This window comes from Citrus sinensis, chromosome 4 (genome assembly GCF_022201045.2).
Source record: "Citrus sinensis cultivar Valencia sweet orange chromosome 4, DVS_A1.0, whole genome shotgun sequence".
In the NCBI taxonomy this organism is placed as follows: Eukaryota; Viridiplantae; Streptophyta; class Magnoliopsida; order Sapindales; family Rutaceae; genus Citrus; species Citrus sinensis.
Genome location: NC_068559.1, coordinates 1,114,993 through 1,131,358, shown reverse-complemented (window position 1 = coordinate 1,131,358; position 16,366 = coordinate 1,114,993). Strand labels below are relative to the sequence as shown.

General features: G+C 33.0%; 2 protein-coding genes across 2 annotated transcripts; one reads left to right on the top strand and one right to left on the bottom strand.

Annotated features, from left to right (window-relative positions):
* Positions 1 to 511: 511 nt before the first annotated feature.
* On the bottom strand, positions 512 to 5,906 carry LOC102607379 (putative ABC1 protein At2g40090). Its single transcript, XM_052440154.1, has 13 exons — positions 5,676 to 5,906; positions 5,183 to 5,337; positions 4,941 to 5,066; positions 4,605 to 4,700; positions 4,354 to 4,454; positions 4,083 to 4,119; positions 2,532 to 2,750; positions 2,101 to 2,212; positions 1,842 to 1,933; positions 1,559 to 1,738; positions 1,297 to 1,410; positions 865 to 1,067; positions 512 to 767 (listed from the first exon to the last, which is right to left on the bottom strand). Coding segments are annotated over exons 1-13 (1,611 nt in total). The 5' UTR covers positions 5,851 to 5,906; the 3' UTR covers positions 512 to 766.
* Positions 5,907 to 12,785: 6,879 nt separating this feature from the next.
* Positions 12,786 to 15,570, top strand: LOC102607866 (uncharacterized). Its single transcript, XM_006486262.4, has 4 exons — positions 12,786 to 13,189; positions 13,287 to 13,561; positions 14,950 to 15,095; positions 15,269 to 15,570. The coding sequence occupies exons 1-3, from the start codon at positions 12,910 to 12,912 to the stop codon at positions 15,016 to 15,018; spliced, it is 624 nt and encodes a 207-aa protein (XP_006486325.1). The 5' UTR covers positions 12,786 to 12,909; the 3' UTR covers positions 15,019 to 15,095; positions 15,269 to 15,570.
* The last annotated feature ends 796 nt before the right edge of the window (positions 15,571 to 16,366 follow it).

The window sequence follows — 16,366 nt, the reverse complement described above, 5'->3', positions numbered from 1 at the left end:
CAAGGGTTGGTACTAGTATTTTGGCAATGGTAGGTGGCTTTAGGAGCAACACAAGTTGGCAATCCTTGTCAATATACTAGTATTTTGGTACAACTAAGAAAAGCCACCTACCACCTTTATGAATAACGAGCTTCCTGTTCTTGAGGAACAAAGGGGACCATCAAGCACTTTCACGTCCCCAGCAAAAAGTCATTGAATCATTTGGTTAATTAATAAAATCTCAATCATCTACGTTTATTACTAAACACGCACAACAACATCAAATTCTCGAAAGAGCTAAGATCAAACAGGAATTCTAATCTCAATTATAAACTCTAATCGCAATCCTGATATTGACCCAATCCCAACTTGTCTGATAACTACATTTGTATTAAGAGAAATGAGTGCAAAGCAAAACCAATATGCAAACAAATAATGGTAAAATTGTAACTGCAGCATATGTTCAAATTTACTTGTCTCATAAGCCCATGTCTGTTCAGACTTCCAAGAACTAATAAAAGAAACTGGATGATTCAAGAAATTTCAAATTTGTATATCAGTGAAATTAATGTCCTGGGAAACAATCTTGCTCTTATAGTGTATCAGTCAGCACCGATCAAAGGGTTTAATCACATGAATCAAGTCCCAAGTACATGAAGACAAATTATGCATCCGTGAAAAGAATCATTTAGATGGTTCCCCCCCCCCACCCAACCCAACCCCCAACAAAAAAAAATAAAAAGAAAAAAAACCTGTAAAAAATAAATGTGTCCATCCATGCTCAAAACCTGCATGTAAATGGCAAGTTCTCAACCATGGAGACAATGAATATGAGGTAATCTACTTTGGGATGGCATATCAGAGCTCAGTATAAATAACTCTTACTATGCCAGGAATAAAGCTTTTCGGATTTGTAAAAGCCACAGGAACATCTCAATGGAGAAAAGTCGAACTTCCAACAAGATTTCCTCCAACCAGACACTCAAACGGCGCAAGAAGGATTTACTTTGTAACAATTTTGCTTCTATAACTGCCTTGGAAGAAACTCTTCCAATAATCACAAATGACTCAGGAGAAGATCCCTGCAGCTGTATTAAGTAACATTTCAACCAGCAGAATGATTTCAGTATATTACTAGCCTTCAAAACCAGAAAACAGGAAACTGTGCAAGTTTTAATGACAAAATTATTTTATTACCACTTAGTAATTATCAAATCATAGATAAAATGCTACCACATTAAACAAAAGCACCATTTAGAAATCCAGATACTTCGTAAATCATAGAGTTTTAAACTGCTAAAAGCTGTGAAACTATACCAGACAATTATTAACTGCTCGTAAACAGTCATTTGTCTTCAGCATTAAAAGAATGACACGAGGCAGTCTCCGAAGAAGTTCTGTAATTTGAGGAAAATACTGAGAAGCATACATCTGCAAAGAATAACAAAATATTATCATGGAAATGGTAAGAGTCACCTTTTGCACAAATCATCGATCCCATTCATATCAGGATGTAACAGCAAGAAGCTAAAAAATTCCTTTCAGAGCAGATCTATGCATCCCTTCAATAGAAGCTCACCTGTAATTCAGAACGATCACCATCAGTGCCTTGTATGACTAAATGATCAACAGCCCGGTCAGTGACTCTATTCCATGGCCTCATAGTTAGAATCCCTGCAAATAGCACGTAAAGATCCTCCCCAGCACCCAATTTGACGCTATATTCCTTTATTGCATTAGCATCGGCAAATATCAAAGCCTGAAACCAGTGTCAACACATCAACAAGGACAACAGTAAGTTGCTCACAATAGAACACCTAGGTGCATTAAAGATGAAAAAAATACAAGGAACACATCAATACCTTCCAAAGAGCAGCATAGTTAAATTTAGTTGTGGCATCTAGTTCTTTATACAGACCATGGTCAATAAGTATCAACTGTGGTTTTCTCTTGCCTGCATATGTGAAGGGAAATGAAAACAAACTAGCAAAGCATGAGCTAAAACAAAGCATTTAGATGCACTATCACGGTCTGCATGAATCCAGTAAGGCATTAGACCATTCTGGAAATTATTAAAAATGTGGATCATATGAAAAATCTTAACAGAAAGAACATCCTCACCAAGTATGCTCTTTTTTTCAGAAGGCACTGGACGAACTAGCAAGTTGGCAGCATGAGGGTCACAATGCACAAAGCCATGCTTAAACATCATTTCAGCAAAAGCCTGGCTAACCTGTGTATAATTAAATCAAAAGCATCAAAATTGTATCCACATCGTTCAACAGCATGATGGTTGGTATTCCGAATGAAGATGATATCAACACATATTTTTCCAACTTATGAATCCAATTGGTTAACTTCCATAATACAAGGATCAAAAGTTGAAAGAGCTCAAAGGAAGAAAATATGCGGGCTACATGGTATCAACTTTACCTGAGTTACTCAACTTGCAATTAAGTGGATTTATTATATTGCAAAAGTTATTCAAATTCTTAATAATATTAATTCTGAGAAAAACAAAATATGACTGGATTACGAAGCTGCAGACTTACCAATCTAGAAACTTCATGAGGGTCAATACCAAGTTTTCGAATGGATTTCACATCATTAACTTGAGCACCATCCACAAATTCCATGATCAACAACTTTGAGGTACTTAAATTCCAATAGACCTTTGGTGCATATATATAATTCGCAATATGAGGAGATAACTTCCAAAAATTTTCCAGAACTTTCTCACTGTTTTTTGCTTCAAGCAAAAAATCGAGTTCCTAATGGCCACAAGACAACTGATCAATCACATATTACACTGCTTTTTGGATGGTAATTCGTTTGAAAAAATTGAGTGAATGCATCAATGTTAAATTGGAAACTCTGAAACAAATTATTTTCCTTATACAATATATATTGTATCATTTCGAACAGAAAAACAAATTGGAATTAGTTTGAGGAAATTGTTGGAGCAGAATTTCCCAATAGTTGAAAACAAACTTTGACTATTAACTTTCAGTTCAAATTAAATCCTTCAAAGTAGGAACCTAGGGCTATGTTTGGGAGCAAGGATTATGTGTAGGATTGGATTAATTTAGGGATTAATTGTTTATCTTATATTTGGCAAGCTCCACTTTGGATTAGATTATGGGACTAAATGTAAATGTAGTCCTAAGATCATGGGATTTGTAATCCCAATTGAAACATGGGTTTAGTTAGGATTAACTTTAAAAACAATTGTCTATTTAATTAATTATTACTTAAATATCTAATGTAGTATTTGATTTAATAATCACTATATTAAAATTAATCATGAAAATTAATAATACCAATAATCGGTTGCTTGTATATTATTTGTTAACTTTTTGATAAAATAAAATATATTTAAAATATTTAATAAAAATTAAATTAAATATTTAAATAATTTTTAATTTAATTTAAATGAACTTAATCTAACTTATATTTGTTTATTATAATTGTGATTACCTAATAACTAATTTTCTAAATATTTAATTTTAATTAATTTCTTTTAAATAATATTAATAATTATTTTTTATTAAATATTCATAAATAGTTCATATTTGTATTTAAATGTCAAGTTAAATGCTATTTAATTTCATTCAAATATAATTTAATATAGTCCAATCTAATATTGTACGAAACTTAAGACGGTATTATATAATCCAATTTCATCCAATCCAATCCTAATAATTAGTCCAATCTAATCTTGTATGCCAAACGTAGCCTAGAGGAATTTTCTTTTGACAATTAAAAGAGCTCAAACAATGGATAAAGTATTTAAAGTACAAACCACGGATTTTGGAAGACTGCCTTGGCCTGTCTTCATATAACAATAGAAATATTCAAGAGTTTAAGTGAGTTCAAAAACACATAACTCATAAGCATTATATGATTAGAGAAAATTTTTCAATTGTAACTTTTTTTTTTTTTGGGTGTGTGTTAAGAAACAATAGATGATATATTAGAGTTTCAATAGTAAATTTAACAAAATACTTCAGCAAATTTATAATGAATATGTGAAATACATAAATCACAATAAAAAATATTGAACCAAATAAAAAAAGAAAGGGGCCCATATTAAAGGAACTTGCCTTGGGTAAGCTTTCACGCATTTCAGCAACCAACCATCTGCATAAGTCAAGAAATTGCCAATTAACACTAGCAGTTTATCACAGAAATACCCATCCACACATACAAAAGAATGAAGAGCACCCCCAGATAATACCATTCTTTAATCCAAATAATCTCTTATTGGTGAATGGTTAGCATGCTGAAGGCCCAATTCAAGACCCCATTTTTTTAACTCATATCCTATAGTAAGGAAGGATGATTAGCAAACACAGAGACCATATGGAAAAGCACCTATAATCAAAGGATGGAAAAAGCCAATGAAGGGTGTTCACTAGCAATTCCACAGTGGCATGATCTGCAGCCGCAGTATCGGTCATGTGAGTGTGCTGAACCTGAATATCGATGAAATATATTGAACATGGATAGCAAATTCCTCATAAGAGACATTCTAGACCTAAAGATGAGCACAATATGCATGAAAACTTGGGTTATACTTGCCATGTGCAAAATGAAATTTCAGGTAAAAGTGAAATGACTAAAACCTTAACCGCCACTTTTTGGCCATCGCGGTTGCGAGCAACATGAACTTGTGCCAGAGAAGCACTTGCTATTGGAACTGGATCAAAGTCATCAAAAACCTGCACATCAAATAGACTGATTCAGTGGCAAGCAAACAAAACAATGTGCCTCCATAGAGGAAATCAATTATAGCCGAAAATAATCATCAAAACTTGAAGAGAAAATTGAGAAACACCAAATATAAATGTCAGATAAAACCAACGAGCTAAAAAAGATCGTATAAAACTCATTATATGGGAATTACATTCCACGAAAGGAGTGGTCGAGAAGGCAAGAAAAACTATATCCAAAGTACATACTTGATCTGGTGTTTTTCCAAGCTCTTTCTTGAAAACATCACACACTTGATCATACGAGGAAACTGGACACTTATTCAACATAGACTCCCTCATTATTTGCACATACTCTTGAGGGACCAGGTATTCCTGGAAATAAAAGAAAAAACAAAAGAAATGTTGATTTAAACTAGAAAATGATGAACATTATACTGATGGAGCACCAAAAAAGCACTCACTAAAAATCAAGTAGATAGAAGGCATACCAGCTGCCCAATATGTTGGCCAAGCTTGATATATATTCCTCCATTTTTGAAACACAGCTCTTGAAGCTTACGTGCCGACCTAAGGTGAACTTCATGTTTCACCTTCGCTCTCTCACTACTTCCTTCCGGCAGTCCCCATAAAGAATATTCATAATCTAGAGACAATTCACATACAGCTGAAATTTATCGGTGCACACATGCGACTACCCACATTGGAAAGAAAGCATGTGATTGCCAACACCACCATACAATTGAAACAATGCAAGATTTTCCAAGCCGTGAGACTGATGATAATGTAACAGTGAACACTTCGTGGTAATTTAACTTTTCTTTATAACTGCAATTTAATAATAATCAAGCTTAATTTTAATGCAATTGAACATTAGTTTTTAGCTGGCGGAAATGCAACTGAATAGGAGAATATTATAGCACAAAAATTTACAAATAATTTCAGAATTTCAATAACATAAACAAATAAAATAAAATTGAATACCGAAAGCGATGGAGGCCGCGGTGACGGAGTCACGGACGAGGCGGACAGGGACGGCGCTGCAGAGCTTGAGAGCCGTCGCCGGATCATCTGAGCTGGCAAGTGCTGCTCCGCCACCCAAAGCCGTGGCTGCTACCGCAAGCTTGCCCCCGTAGCGCCAAATAGATCGCGCGGCCATCCTGTCAACAGCCGATAACAAAATGAAACATCCGGTGAAAGTCTCGACATTTTCGTTTTCTTTTACAAACACAATTATGACACGTGTGCAATTAATTCATATTGGCTTGGGCCGTTCGGATCAGCCCGACATATGATTTTTAGAAGATTTTGGGCCAATGATTGCGAGATGGCACCCACTATATATTTATTGAAACCCCCACTGTTTAAATACATGTGAAAATAGTGGGTGCTTATTTACTCTTTACAATTGAGATTTAAAAGATAAACATGTGTGGCAAGAATTCAATGGACCAAAACTTTCGTGCATTTTAGGGGAGTAATCCGTAATCCTGCTTGTGTTTACAATTACTCATAATTATGATAAATAGTAGATTTTATTTAATGTCGCACTTAATTGATATTGTTAATTTGTTATATTATAATTTCAATTAAGTGAAAGATTCATGGTGAGATTACGGCAAAAGCTGCAATTAAAAGCACGAAAGAAAATTAAAAGAGGAGTCAATAGAAATGTCAAAAATGAACTCTATATATAGGGCGGCCTAGCTAGCGGTGTGGGGGAAGTATCATGTGATTGAAGAAATATTCAACTAATAACTTCAAATGAATATTACGAAACAACAATTAAAAATTTAGATGCCATAATGGAGACGGGTCATGAGTAGAACGTTGGAATTAATGGCTTAATCAAATTTGCCGCCTTGACAACAATATTAAACTAGGAATAATAAGTTCATGGAGAAGGCATGCATAGCGATGATGCAACGACAACAATTATGGCAACTTTATTGGGGATTCACAGAATCGGTAGATGAAATGGAGAAAAAGAATTACATTGGTTAACCAAATGGTCGTGGCTCAATTGGCAGCGCATGCTGAGTTTGTGGGAAGAGCTCTCAGGTTTGATCCCCACTAAACACGCCATTTGGAATAGGTAAAGAGCTTTAACTGTGACTACACTCCAAATTTGGATTAATCGGGACCCAATGCGGTTACCGGATACCGAATGACTTACACAAAAAAAAAGTGAGAATTACATTGGAACGTGCACGTTATGTTCCTAAGACTATATGTCTACGTCCATCCAACGTAAGCACTAATTTATCATTATGAGTTCAAAATACGCTGATATGCATTAGCAAATAGCTATTACACGCACACACTCTCTCTCTCATGCAGACACGAAAATGAAGATTTCTTGGGGATTCGCTACTACTTTTGTTCCATTAATTATAGCAGCATATGATGTAATAGTGAATTTGCATGAAATCCACTCACCTCAAAATTATTATTATTATTATTATTATATACACATATGACTTTATTTTTGTATAAGATCTTGATTATATTTTACTTCAAGATAAAAGTGATACTTCTGTTTAGACATTTTTTGACATTTTTTTTCTCATTCTTTAAATTACATTACAAATTTACTAATATTTATGATACAAAATCTATGAGTACCTCTTAGAGTTTATCTATGTGACCTCACAATCTAAATATCTAAACCAAAATTAGTAGCTATACATATTCTGAGTTCAATTTTAAAAAAATGAACATCTTTTGACTCGTGACACACATAATGATTGATTTATACTTAATTACGTATTAGTAGGGATGGCAAGAAAGCTCGGGCTAACCCTGACCATTCCTACAGGCTTTGGCTCGGGCCTCCCGCATGAGGGCCTGGACAAGAGCTTAGGAAAAAAAGCTCGGGCCAGGCCTAAGCCCTTTATTTTTTTACTAGAAAAAATTATAAATTAGAATAATAAATTCAAAATTGAAAAATAATGGAAAAAAAAAGAAAGCTTGAATCCCTAATTTATATATCAATAATAAATCAAAATACTTAAAATTATGATATTAAACTCTCTTTTAAGTATTAATTAATTAATTAAGAGAGTTCATGAATTAGAGAATCCAATATAAAAAAAAACTAAATATATAAGTTTTTATTTGCTTTATTTTCTTTATTTATTATTTTATTTTTAAAAGATTTATTTTATTTTATTCATTATTGATTACAACAACTTTATTATTATTAACTCGTTTTAAGTTTACAACAATTTTTTAAAAATTGAAAAAATAAGTAAAAGCTCAGGTCCGCCCCAACTCCAGCTCTTACACTTTTACTCTAATGGATTTGGGTATTGGCTTGAAAAAGCCCAGCCCAAGCCCTTAAATTGTCAATCCTACGCATTAGTGATAAAATAATATAAAGTCAACAACCATGTTAGACAAAATACTTATCTACAAGTGATACATTAAATTAGATACAATTGTATCCTATTAACATATTAGTTAGAAGAGTACTAACAAAACTCATATACAGCTCGAATTCACGGCGTAGTTGAAATAATACACTGAAAGATTATTATCGTATTTGTACTTTGATCTATTTTGATGTGTATTATTATATATGTCACATCCATAGTAAGTCACTGCGTTTGATTAAATGAAAGTAGCGTTATATGTTTGAAGGAATAAATAGCAATATTAACCTCTTAACGTTACTTTCATTTGCTTTATACCTAAATCATAGGTTGTTATAATTATCTTAATAAATGTGTACGTGTAAATATAAAGGAAAGAGTCATGTTTTTTTATCAAGAGAGGTCACATCTTGCATGTGTCTCGTTTGAAAACCTCATCCCCAATACCATAATTAATATCCATGCCTTTAATTCCAAAACATGAAAAATAATTAAATTAAATTGGGTCACATATCTTGCCGCCACCCCCCTAAGCTCTCTCCTCTTTGCTTTCTAGAACATTTCCAACGATAAAATCAAAATCAGAAAAACAAAACAAGACCCCTTCCATCACATTCAAGTGCTCCGAAATCTCCGCGTGTGCTTCTCATTTCGTTTCCCTTCTCTTACAAGCATATCATATTTACGGGGCCACATTTTTTCGTTTTGTCAACGACATTCTGTTTTTTTAACGTTTTCACGACACAACTTTTCTCTTACGTGTCCGAATGGAACATGCCGTACACTGTGTTTTTAATTTTCCTCAATCGTCTCTGTTATCTCGTCTTGTTCTCTCTGTTTTAGAACCCACGTTACTTCTTATATTGTCGCCACACTCACTCATACAAGATATGACGTCTCATTTTTATTTATTTTATTTATTTTTTAATCTAATCCATCGAAATGATGGTTTCTTAATCGCGTTATACTGCCAAAATAATACGAAGCTTCTCATTAATCATCAATTATGTTTTTGAGAAGCACTGCTTCACAATTTAGCCAGCAATATTCTAACTTACAGTTGTAGGTTTCACATCTCTCTTCTCCATCATATCTAAGCTTTCAACTGTGGAATTAACATATGATTGGGTTAATGTTAAAATATATGTGTGTGGGTGATGGCTTCTTACTTGCAAATTAACCACAAGCTGCCACCTGTTATTACTTTGCCAAGGACACGTCAAAAGAGTCAAACCAATCCTTACTAAAATGGCAAAATAGAATAAACAGTCAAACTTACTATGGTCAAGTATGCGAAGGATATACACCTTCGATGACAAAAATTGAGAGAGAAATTAAAGTTCAAGAGGTAATTAATTTCAAGTATTTCACAAAAAAAATCATAATTTTTGTCATTGAAGGTGCGTCCTCAAAAAACTTTTAAATATATTTTATCAAGCATAAAAATTAAATTTAAAATCATCTTCAACTTTCTCACCATTAATTTCAAATAAAGCCTAAAAGTGAATGATAATTTCGTAGGCAAAAAAAAAAAAAAAAAAAAAGGAAGAGTAATTTTGGCTTATATTTTCATGATACTAGAAGCTTCAAAAGAAACGATGACGTTTTATGTCATACGTGTGACGTTAAACTATTTCATCCGGGCCCGAGGCGGCTTAAGATAATGAGGAAAAAAATACCCCAAGAAAAACAAAAAAAAAAAATTAATACACACCATTCTTTTTTCTTTTGGTAATTTGGTTTGACTAAGATTTTCCATTTGGCGGCTTTAGAATTGAGATTGAAATGAGGCTGCAAAAAAAAAAAAAAAGAAAAAAAAAGACATGTTTATATTGCTAAAATTATGCGGCTATTAATTAATTATTCTAGACTTTTGATTCGCAAAACTAGAAACTAGTCAATATTTACCAACAACTCCCACAGACAAAATTAAGCATAAATCAAGATTTATTCAAAGATAAAGATGGCTTATTAATTTGCCTCTCATGCATGTATTTTTCAATCGTCAAGGTAAAAAGTATTACCTTATGCGAAAAAAGAAGAGACTAATTGAAGATTTGAGAAGTTCAAAGTTATAAGAAGATTGAAATAATCTACGTTTTACTTACAACAAAACAAGATATATGATAAAATCAACTCTTACTTTTTTTCTTCTTTTTTTTAGGCATCATATAATGAAAAACTGAAAGTATTTATAAAATGAAACGATGACTTTTTAGTAAAACACGAGATATTTCGATTCATTCTCTTTTGAATAAAGAGTGTTGCCCTTTGATACCTGTACTTACTGCGGTATTTATAAACATGTCTATAGAAAGACGATCTAATAAATAATTTCATTCACCATTGATTTACTAATTGCACATAACGCCTATATTACTGAATAATGTTCAAACAATGATTAATTAAAGCGTGCTTTGTAACAATGCCATACGAACAACTTTAGCTGCTTGATTATTATTCAAATTAGATTCTAAGTTTGAAAATGTTCAATTGCCTGGTGAGTGCATGTACGGTTGAAGTTTAATGATATGGAAGTTTCGAAGGAAAATGCTGAAAAGATCTTGAAAACGATGACCGATGACTTTGGTAATAATTCAGAGGATAGTGAAAAGTCGCCTTAAAATTTATGACATGAGAAGATCGTCAAGCCACCCACGAGTCAAACTCAATTTTAAGAAGCAAAATAGAAAGTTCAAAAAAGAAAAAAAATAATGCCGGTTTGATCATTAATCGGAAATGCATGTTTTGATCATTAATTTGAAGATTGGTGTATACATATTCTCTATGTAATTAAAAACAAACGAAGATTGGTGTATACAGATTCTCTATGTAATTAAAAACAAACGAAATCCATAATAAACATGTTCATAATAAATAAAACATTATAATAAGACGGATCTTAAAAATTTAAAATTAAGTTAATTAAATATGAGCTAGCTAATTATCCGGCAATCCGTTACTGAGGGTACCACGAATTATTATCATGGGTGACGTTATAAAAATTGATGCCATATATATGATTGATTGAATTTGGTATATGATCATACACGTCAAAGGAATTTGAAAATGTTGGTGACTAGAGAATCCAATTAGAAAATGCCTTATAATATGATTTTGAATCAAATAACAACAAGGTACCACTAATTAAATTTAACAAAAAAGTAAACTAAACCTCGAAATATTCTCGAGGACAAAATGTTGCATGTGATCATGTGATCAATATCTGTTGGTTCCATCATACCTGCTCGATTGGAGAGAGATATTTTATTGACTTGAATTATAAAATATCCAAGAACAAGAGAGGAAAGAAAAAAAAAGTTAGGCATATAAATATTTTATTACAATGTTTCACTTGAAAAATGGATGGTAGTTAATCTTGCAACAAACATAATCAAGATCCATCTTGACAAGTGTCAGATATTAAAAAAAGGAAGAAGGAAACAAACTTAATGGGTCGAAATGATAATTACATATAAGTTTAATTAATATAATCAGCATAAATAAATTTGTACAAAAAATACCTCATGGTACTGAACTGATAAAATAAGTATTAAATTGACACATGAAAAATTATAAATGTGATATTAGTTATCAAAATATACGAATCATCATATAAATTTGACGCGTAATTAATAATAATTATCACATTAATAAAAATATTTAAAAAATCAATTATTACTCTGCACGCTAAAAAAAAATTGGTCGATATTAGTCTCTTACTTGAGTTTTAATTGGTCAAAAAGTCAATGTGTAATTATCAGGTAAAAACTCACAATCTTCAGAGTACCAGAAGATCTGGACCATTAATTAGATTAGATCACGAAAGAGCTCTGTTTCAGTTAAGAAAAAAAAGATGCCGTTAGTTGTTTCAGTAAAGCAAAATTAGGTAATTCAGTTGATAAAACAAATAACAGCGGAAAGTAACAATAGCGGGCGGGGAATCCTCTATTTGACTGGTAATTAACTTGAGCGTGTAAAGTTCCACGTCTTTGTCATCTTCTTTTGAAATCGACAAGTCCAGTCAAAATATCGCACCTCAGCCTGCACCTTCCCTTACAAGTTACAAATAATTTATGCAATGGTTATTATCAACCGATGCCCCACATTTTTTCATTATTTCCGAAATAAATAGAAAATTTTCATCTTCTTGCATAAAACTCCCTTCCATGGTTCCATTATTGCAGTTACTTATTCTTCTTCCAACTCAATGTGAGGCAGATTTGAATACTGAATCTCTTTATCACCTAATAAATTTTCATACTCTATGTGAAGTTCGAGTCATTATTTGAATGCTTACTTTCTTCGTTATATATATAAGTTTAAAAATAAGTCTATTGGTAGATCTTGATAGATAAAATATTTATATCAAATTTTTTGTTTATATTATGATTATGTGAATTTAAATGACTGGAAAATTTTTATTGTAAATTTTTAAAAAGAATATGAAGTTTATATGTAAAATTAAGTTCAAATGTTTATGTTTATAGTATCTATTAGTACCCTTGAATTTGATAAAAGTCTATTCACTCCGTGAAGAGAGGTGAGAATAATAGACTCAAATAGCAGTTAACAACAAAAACTTTATTAAAAAATTAATAAGTTTTGTCCTTGAAACTATTGGAATCTCCAGGGATCCAAATGAAATGTTCCATACTCTATTATTTTATAAAAACATTAATTTAATTTTTTCCCCGAGTCACTACTCCTTTTAAAACCTTTCGTCATTGGCCTCCCCTCAAACTTTCCCACACAGGCATCATTCATCGTTCATTTTTATTTCATTTTTTCTCTCTGTATATAAATTCTTCTTCCTCCCACAAACAACTCACAGCAAATCCAAGATGGGTTTCTTCTCAAAGGAAGAGAAATCAAAAATTATTTTGAGAGCCTTTAAAACTTTGTTTTTCTTGATCACCATGTTAGTTTCTCTGCTTCTCTTTTCAGCCCCGGTTTTGCTAGCGATTGCTGACACCCTTCTCCCTTCTGCTCTCCTCTCCGCTTCCCTTTCTCCTTCCTCTTTGTCCCTCAGCACCCTCTCTTCCCATTTCAATGACTACGACTTTCGTTACTCTCTCGTCGACATCCCACTCATCTCCATCATCCGATCAGCTGTCATCATCTGTAAGTGCTGATTGCTGACGTTTGCATAATATTACTGAATGATTATATTGTAACGAGTTTTTATTTATTTATTCATTTGTTTATATTCTTCTTGCAGGTGTTTATGGGTTGTGCGATGGGCCAAGGCGCTCAGGGGGTCCATATTTGGGAATCACAACCATCTGTTCAGTGCTATCTTTGATTTTCGTTTCATTAAAGGCTTCATATGTTTTCAGTGTTGCCGATATTGATAGAGGAGTCTACGTTAGAGCCATGGAAATGGCGTTGTTCATCTGCTCGTTGGCTCTGGCCGTTGGTCATATCGTTGTTGCTTACAGAACAAGTTGCAGAGAGAGAAAAAAGCTTTTGGTTTATAAAATTGATATTGAAGCTGTAAGTCTTCTCATTTCTGTTTATGATATTTTTTTAATTAATTGCATGTAGAATTAAAAAAAACTAGGTGATAATATCCATGCGGTAGTGGTCTACTTGTATATACCATACAACTGGTTGATGGGAAGATCTGGACCATTAGATGTCACATCACGCACGCCTTATATCGCAGGGTTAAGGAATTTCGGTGGTCAAATTAATCTGCCAGAAGAGTTGATTTTTTTGCTCTTCTGGAAGTCTAGCCGTTCGGTTTGGTTTGGTTTGGTTTGGTTTGGTCCTTTCTTTTCGAGAAATTACTAGTTGTAAATTACATTTGTCACAAAATTTTCAGCTTTCACTACATATAAATATGACACAAAATTAAATTTGAGATGATTCTAGTCTACATAATTGTAAGATAGCCGCTCTCAAGAAAACCAAATTCCTGACAGAAGTTATATGTTTAACATCAAAATTTCATCAGCGGTAACAAGTCTTTGTTTGTGTATGTGTTAATATGAAGAATGTGTATTTTGGGCAGAAAAGTCCAATTATTGTCGTGAAACATGTTAAAAATAGGGCGACCCCATGTGGCTATAACGTGCTCATTTTGTTTATTTCTATACGATGGCTTCATGTTTCTGCAATTGCTGACTCAATCTCCAGTCAAAATGATGCCTAAAATCATATATGTACATAGAATCTGTGGCGGGCAGCCGCCCCTTAGGAATGGGCGACTTAAGTTTTATATTTGACCAATTCCGGAGCATGGGCTATTTGCAACTGTGCCCAGAATATGAACTTTACCAAACTTCCTCTGTTTTTTTATTTTATTATTTTTTAGTTTTTAGAATCTTAGCAAATTCCTGATCTGGGTTATTCTGACAACATCCCAAGTGCTAAGAAAATTTGATTCCTTGGCATCAAATATGAGCTGGGTGTGGCTTCTAATTGGACCATTTTCTTTTAAAACACCCAAAGTTTTTATTCCTTTTTCATTTCAAATTTCTTCGGAAAGAAGCAGAGTTGCAAGAAAAAGAGAGCTTTTGGGTAATGTCTAGAACCTGCATTCAATCTGTTATGCATTAGAAAAAGCTAACTTTAACTCCATGACATGAGCCAGAGGATCTTATTAGACAAGTAACTTTAAAATCCATAGGCACCGAAAGTCAAAATTCAATGTGAAACTTAAGGTTCTGTCATGAGATTATGCCTAATTGCTTCTGTTAAATTCCCTCTAGAAGCCTTACCGAGTGGCAACATCCCACGTTGCGTTTCTTAACACGCAAGCGATATATTCACCATGTTTATCCGCGGCCGCAGCATCCGCCAAACTTTTTATTTTTTATTTTTAATTTTTGATAACTGTGACTCAATAAAATAATAAACATGTTTTGCCATGTGTGCAGGTTTCAGCTTGCAAGAATGGGTTCCCGAGGTATCATCCGAAGATTCCGAAAGAAGAAAGAGCCAATTGATCAGCTAACAAAGAAGAAACTGTAGCTTAAATGCAGATTCTTCTTGGCTAATCACATCCGTCAAAGTTAAATTTCAGGTATTTTTCACTCTCTTTTCTTCTTCTTTGGAGAACTAAAAAATGGTGTCTTGCTGTTGATGTGAATTACTTGTCATCAATTCATCATTCCCATGCGGCCCCAAAACCAACATGGGTTTGTTTATTTGTTCGATTAACTCACTGAAGCTCTGTTGGTGGTTTTCTTGATACAGATTCATCTGAAGAGTGACTTTGAAGATCAAGTTTTAGTTAAACACTTAACAGGGCGGCGTTATTAAGCAAGCACAACGGTGTGTCTATATATACACACACACCAAATGCGAAGTATATATGCAAGAATTGTGAAGTGGTGGCTGTGAGCTTTAATATAGAGAGATTAGAGAAGGGATGAAACATTCCATTGTTGTAATTAGTTAACATGTACAGCTTGTATTTGTCGTACAGCTTGTATTTGTCTACTGAAAGTTAGTAAAAGAATCAGATAGCCGAAGGCTTTTTGATGAGTTCAAAGTCATTAAGTATATCTCTCTAACAAGCCATTTGCAGTCAATCGAAAATGAGGCTTGGATCACCATGTCAATTCAATAAAACAACTGCAATTGCTAACCGTATCGTCAATATTTAGTGCTTTGTTGTATTTGTTCGGTAAAAGTTCAAATAAGAAGAAGGTTCTGTTCTTGCATTTTAATAAACAAAAGCAACACGTAAAATAAAAACTAAACCAGCGCGTAGACTGGATCAAAGAGTGTAAACACCTTGAAAAGAAGAATAAAAAAATACACGCACAAAAGACTAGACTCTGGAAGGTAAAGGACCTTTATTAGATAACTGACTCACATAATCTGGAAGTTGGAACGAAGCTTTCATGAAATTGCGGCAAGTCGTTTACTCGTCATTTGTATATAAAGGATCCAACTATATTGTAATAGTGTGGTACGGTGTCACCGTTGCTTTCAACCATTGAATCTAACTAATGCAGCTGTACAATTATAGATCTAATGACTGGTTGCAAAATAATAAGAACAAATCATGTAAATAAAAAAATTTAATTCAACTAATTAAATCATGTCATGTCAGTTTGGACGAAAATTTTTTTATAATTATATTATTATTTTAAAAAATAAATCATGATTATTGATTCAGTGTTTAATATTGAATCTTATAACTCAATAAAGAAAGTTTAATAAATCCATAATTTAAATTGGTGATATTTCACCTTTTTAATTTCACTCATTAACCCCCATTTCTTAATTAATCCATCAAAAATTTTAAAATGATTTCTCTGTGGACGTGCCACAAATAATTTCAAA

What these genes read in the sequence shown, in the direction of transcription:
- LOC102607379 (XM_052440154.1), bottom strand. Translation starts at nt 5,850, where the DNA reads ATGGCCGCGCGATCTATTTGGCGCTACGGGGGCAAGCTTGCGGTAGCA. An exon ending in TGAAAAAAAGAGCATACTTG is followed by an intron (nt 1,934 to 2,100) that starts GTGAGGATGTTC and finishes TCACATATGCAG; the next exon opens with GCAAGAGAAAACCACAGTTG. An exon ending in ACTATGCTGCTCTTTGGAAG is followed by an intron (nt 1,739 to 1,841) that starts GTATTGATGTGT and finishes CACTGGTTTCAG; the next exon opens with GCTTTGATATTTGCCGATGC.
- LOC102607866 (XM_006486262.4), top strand. Translation starts at nt 12,910, where the DNA reads ATGGGTTTCTTCTCAAAGGAAGAGAAATCAAAAATTATTTTGAGAGCC. An exon ending in CCGATCAGCTGTCATCATCT is followed by an intron (nt 13,190 to 13,286) that starts GTAAGTGCTGAT and finishes TTCTTCTTGCAG; the next exon opens with GTGTTTATGGGTTGTGCGAT. An exon ending in ATAAAATTGATATTGAAGCT is followed by an intron (nt 13,562 to 14,949) that starts GTAAGTCTTCTC and finishes CCATGTGTGCAG; the next exon opens with GTTTCAGCTTGCAAGAATGG.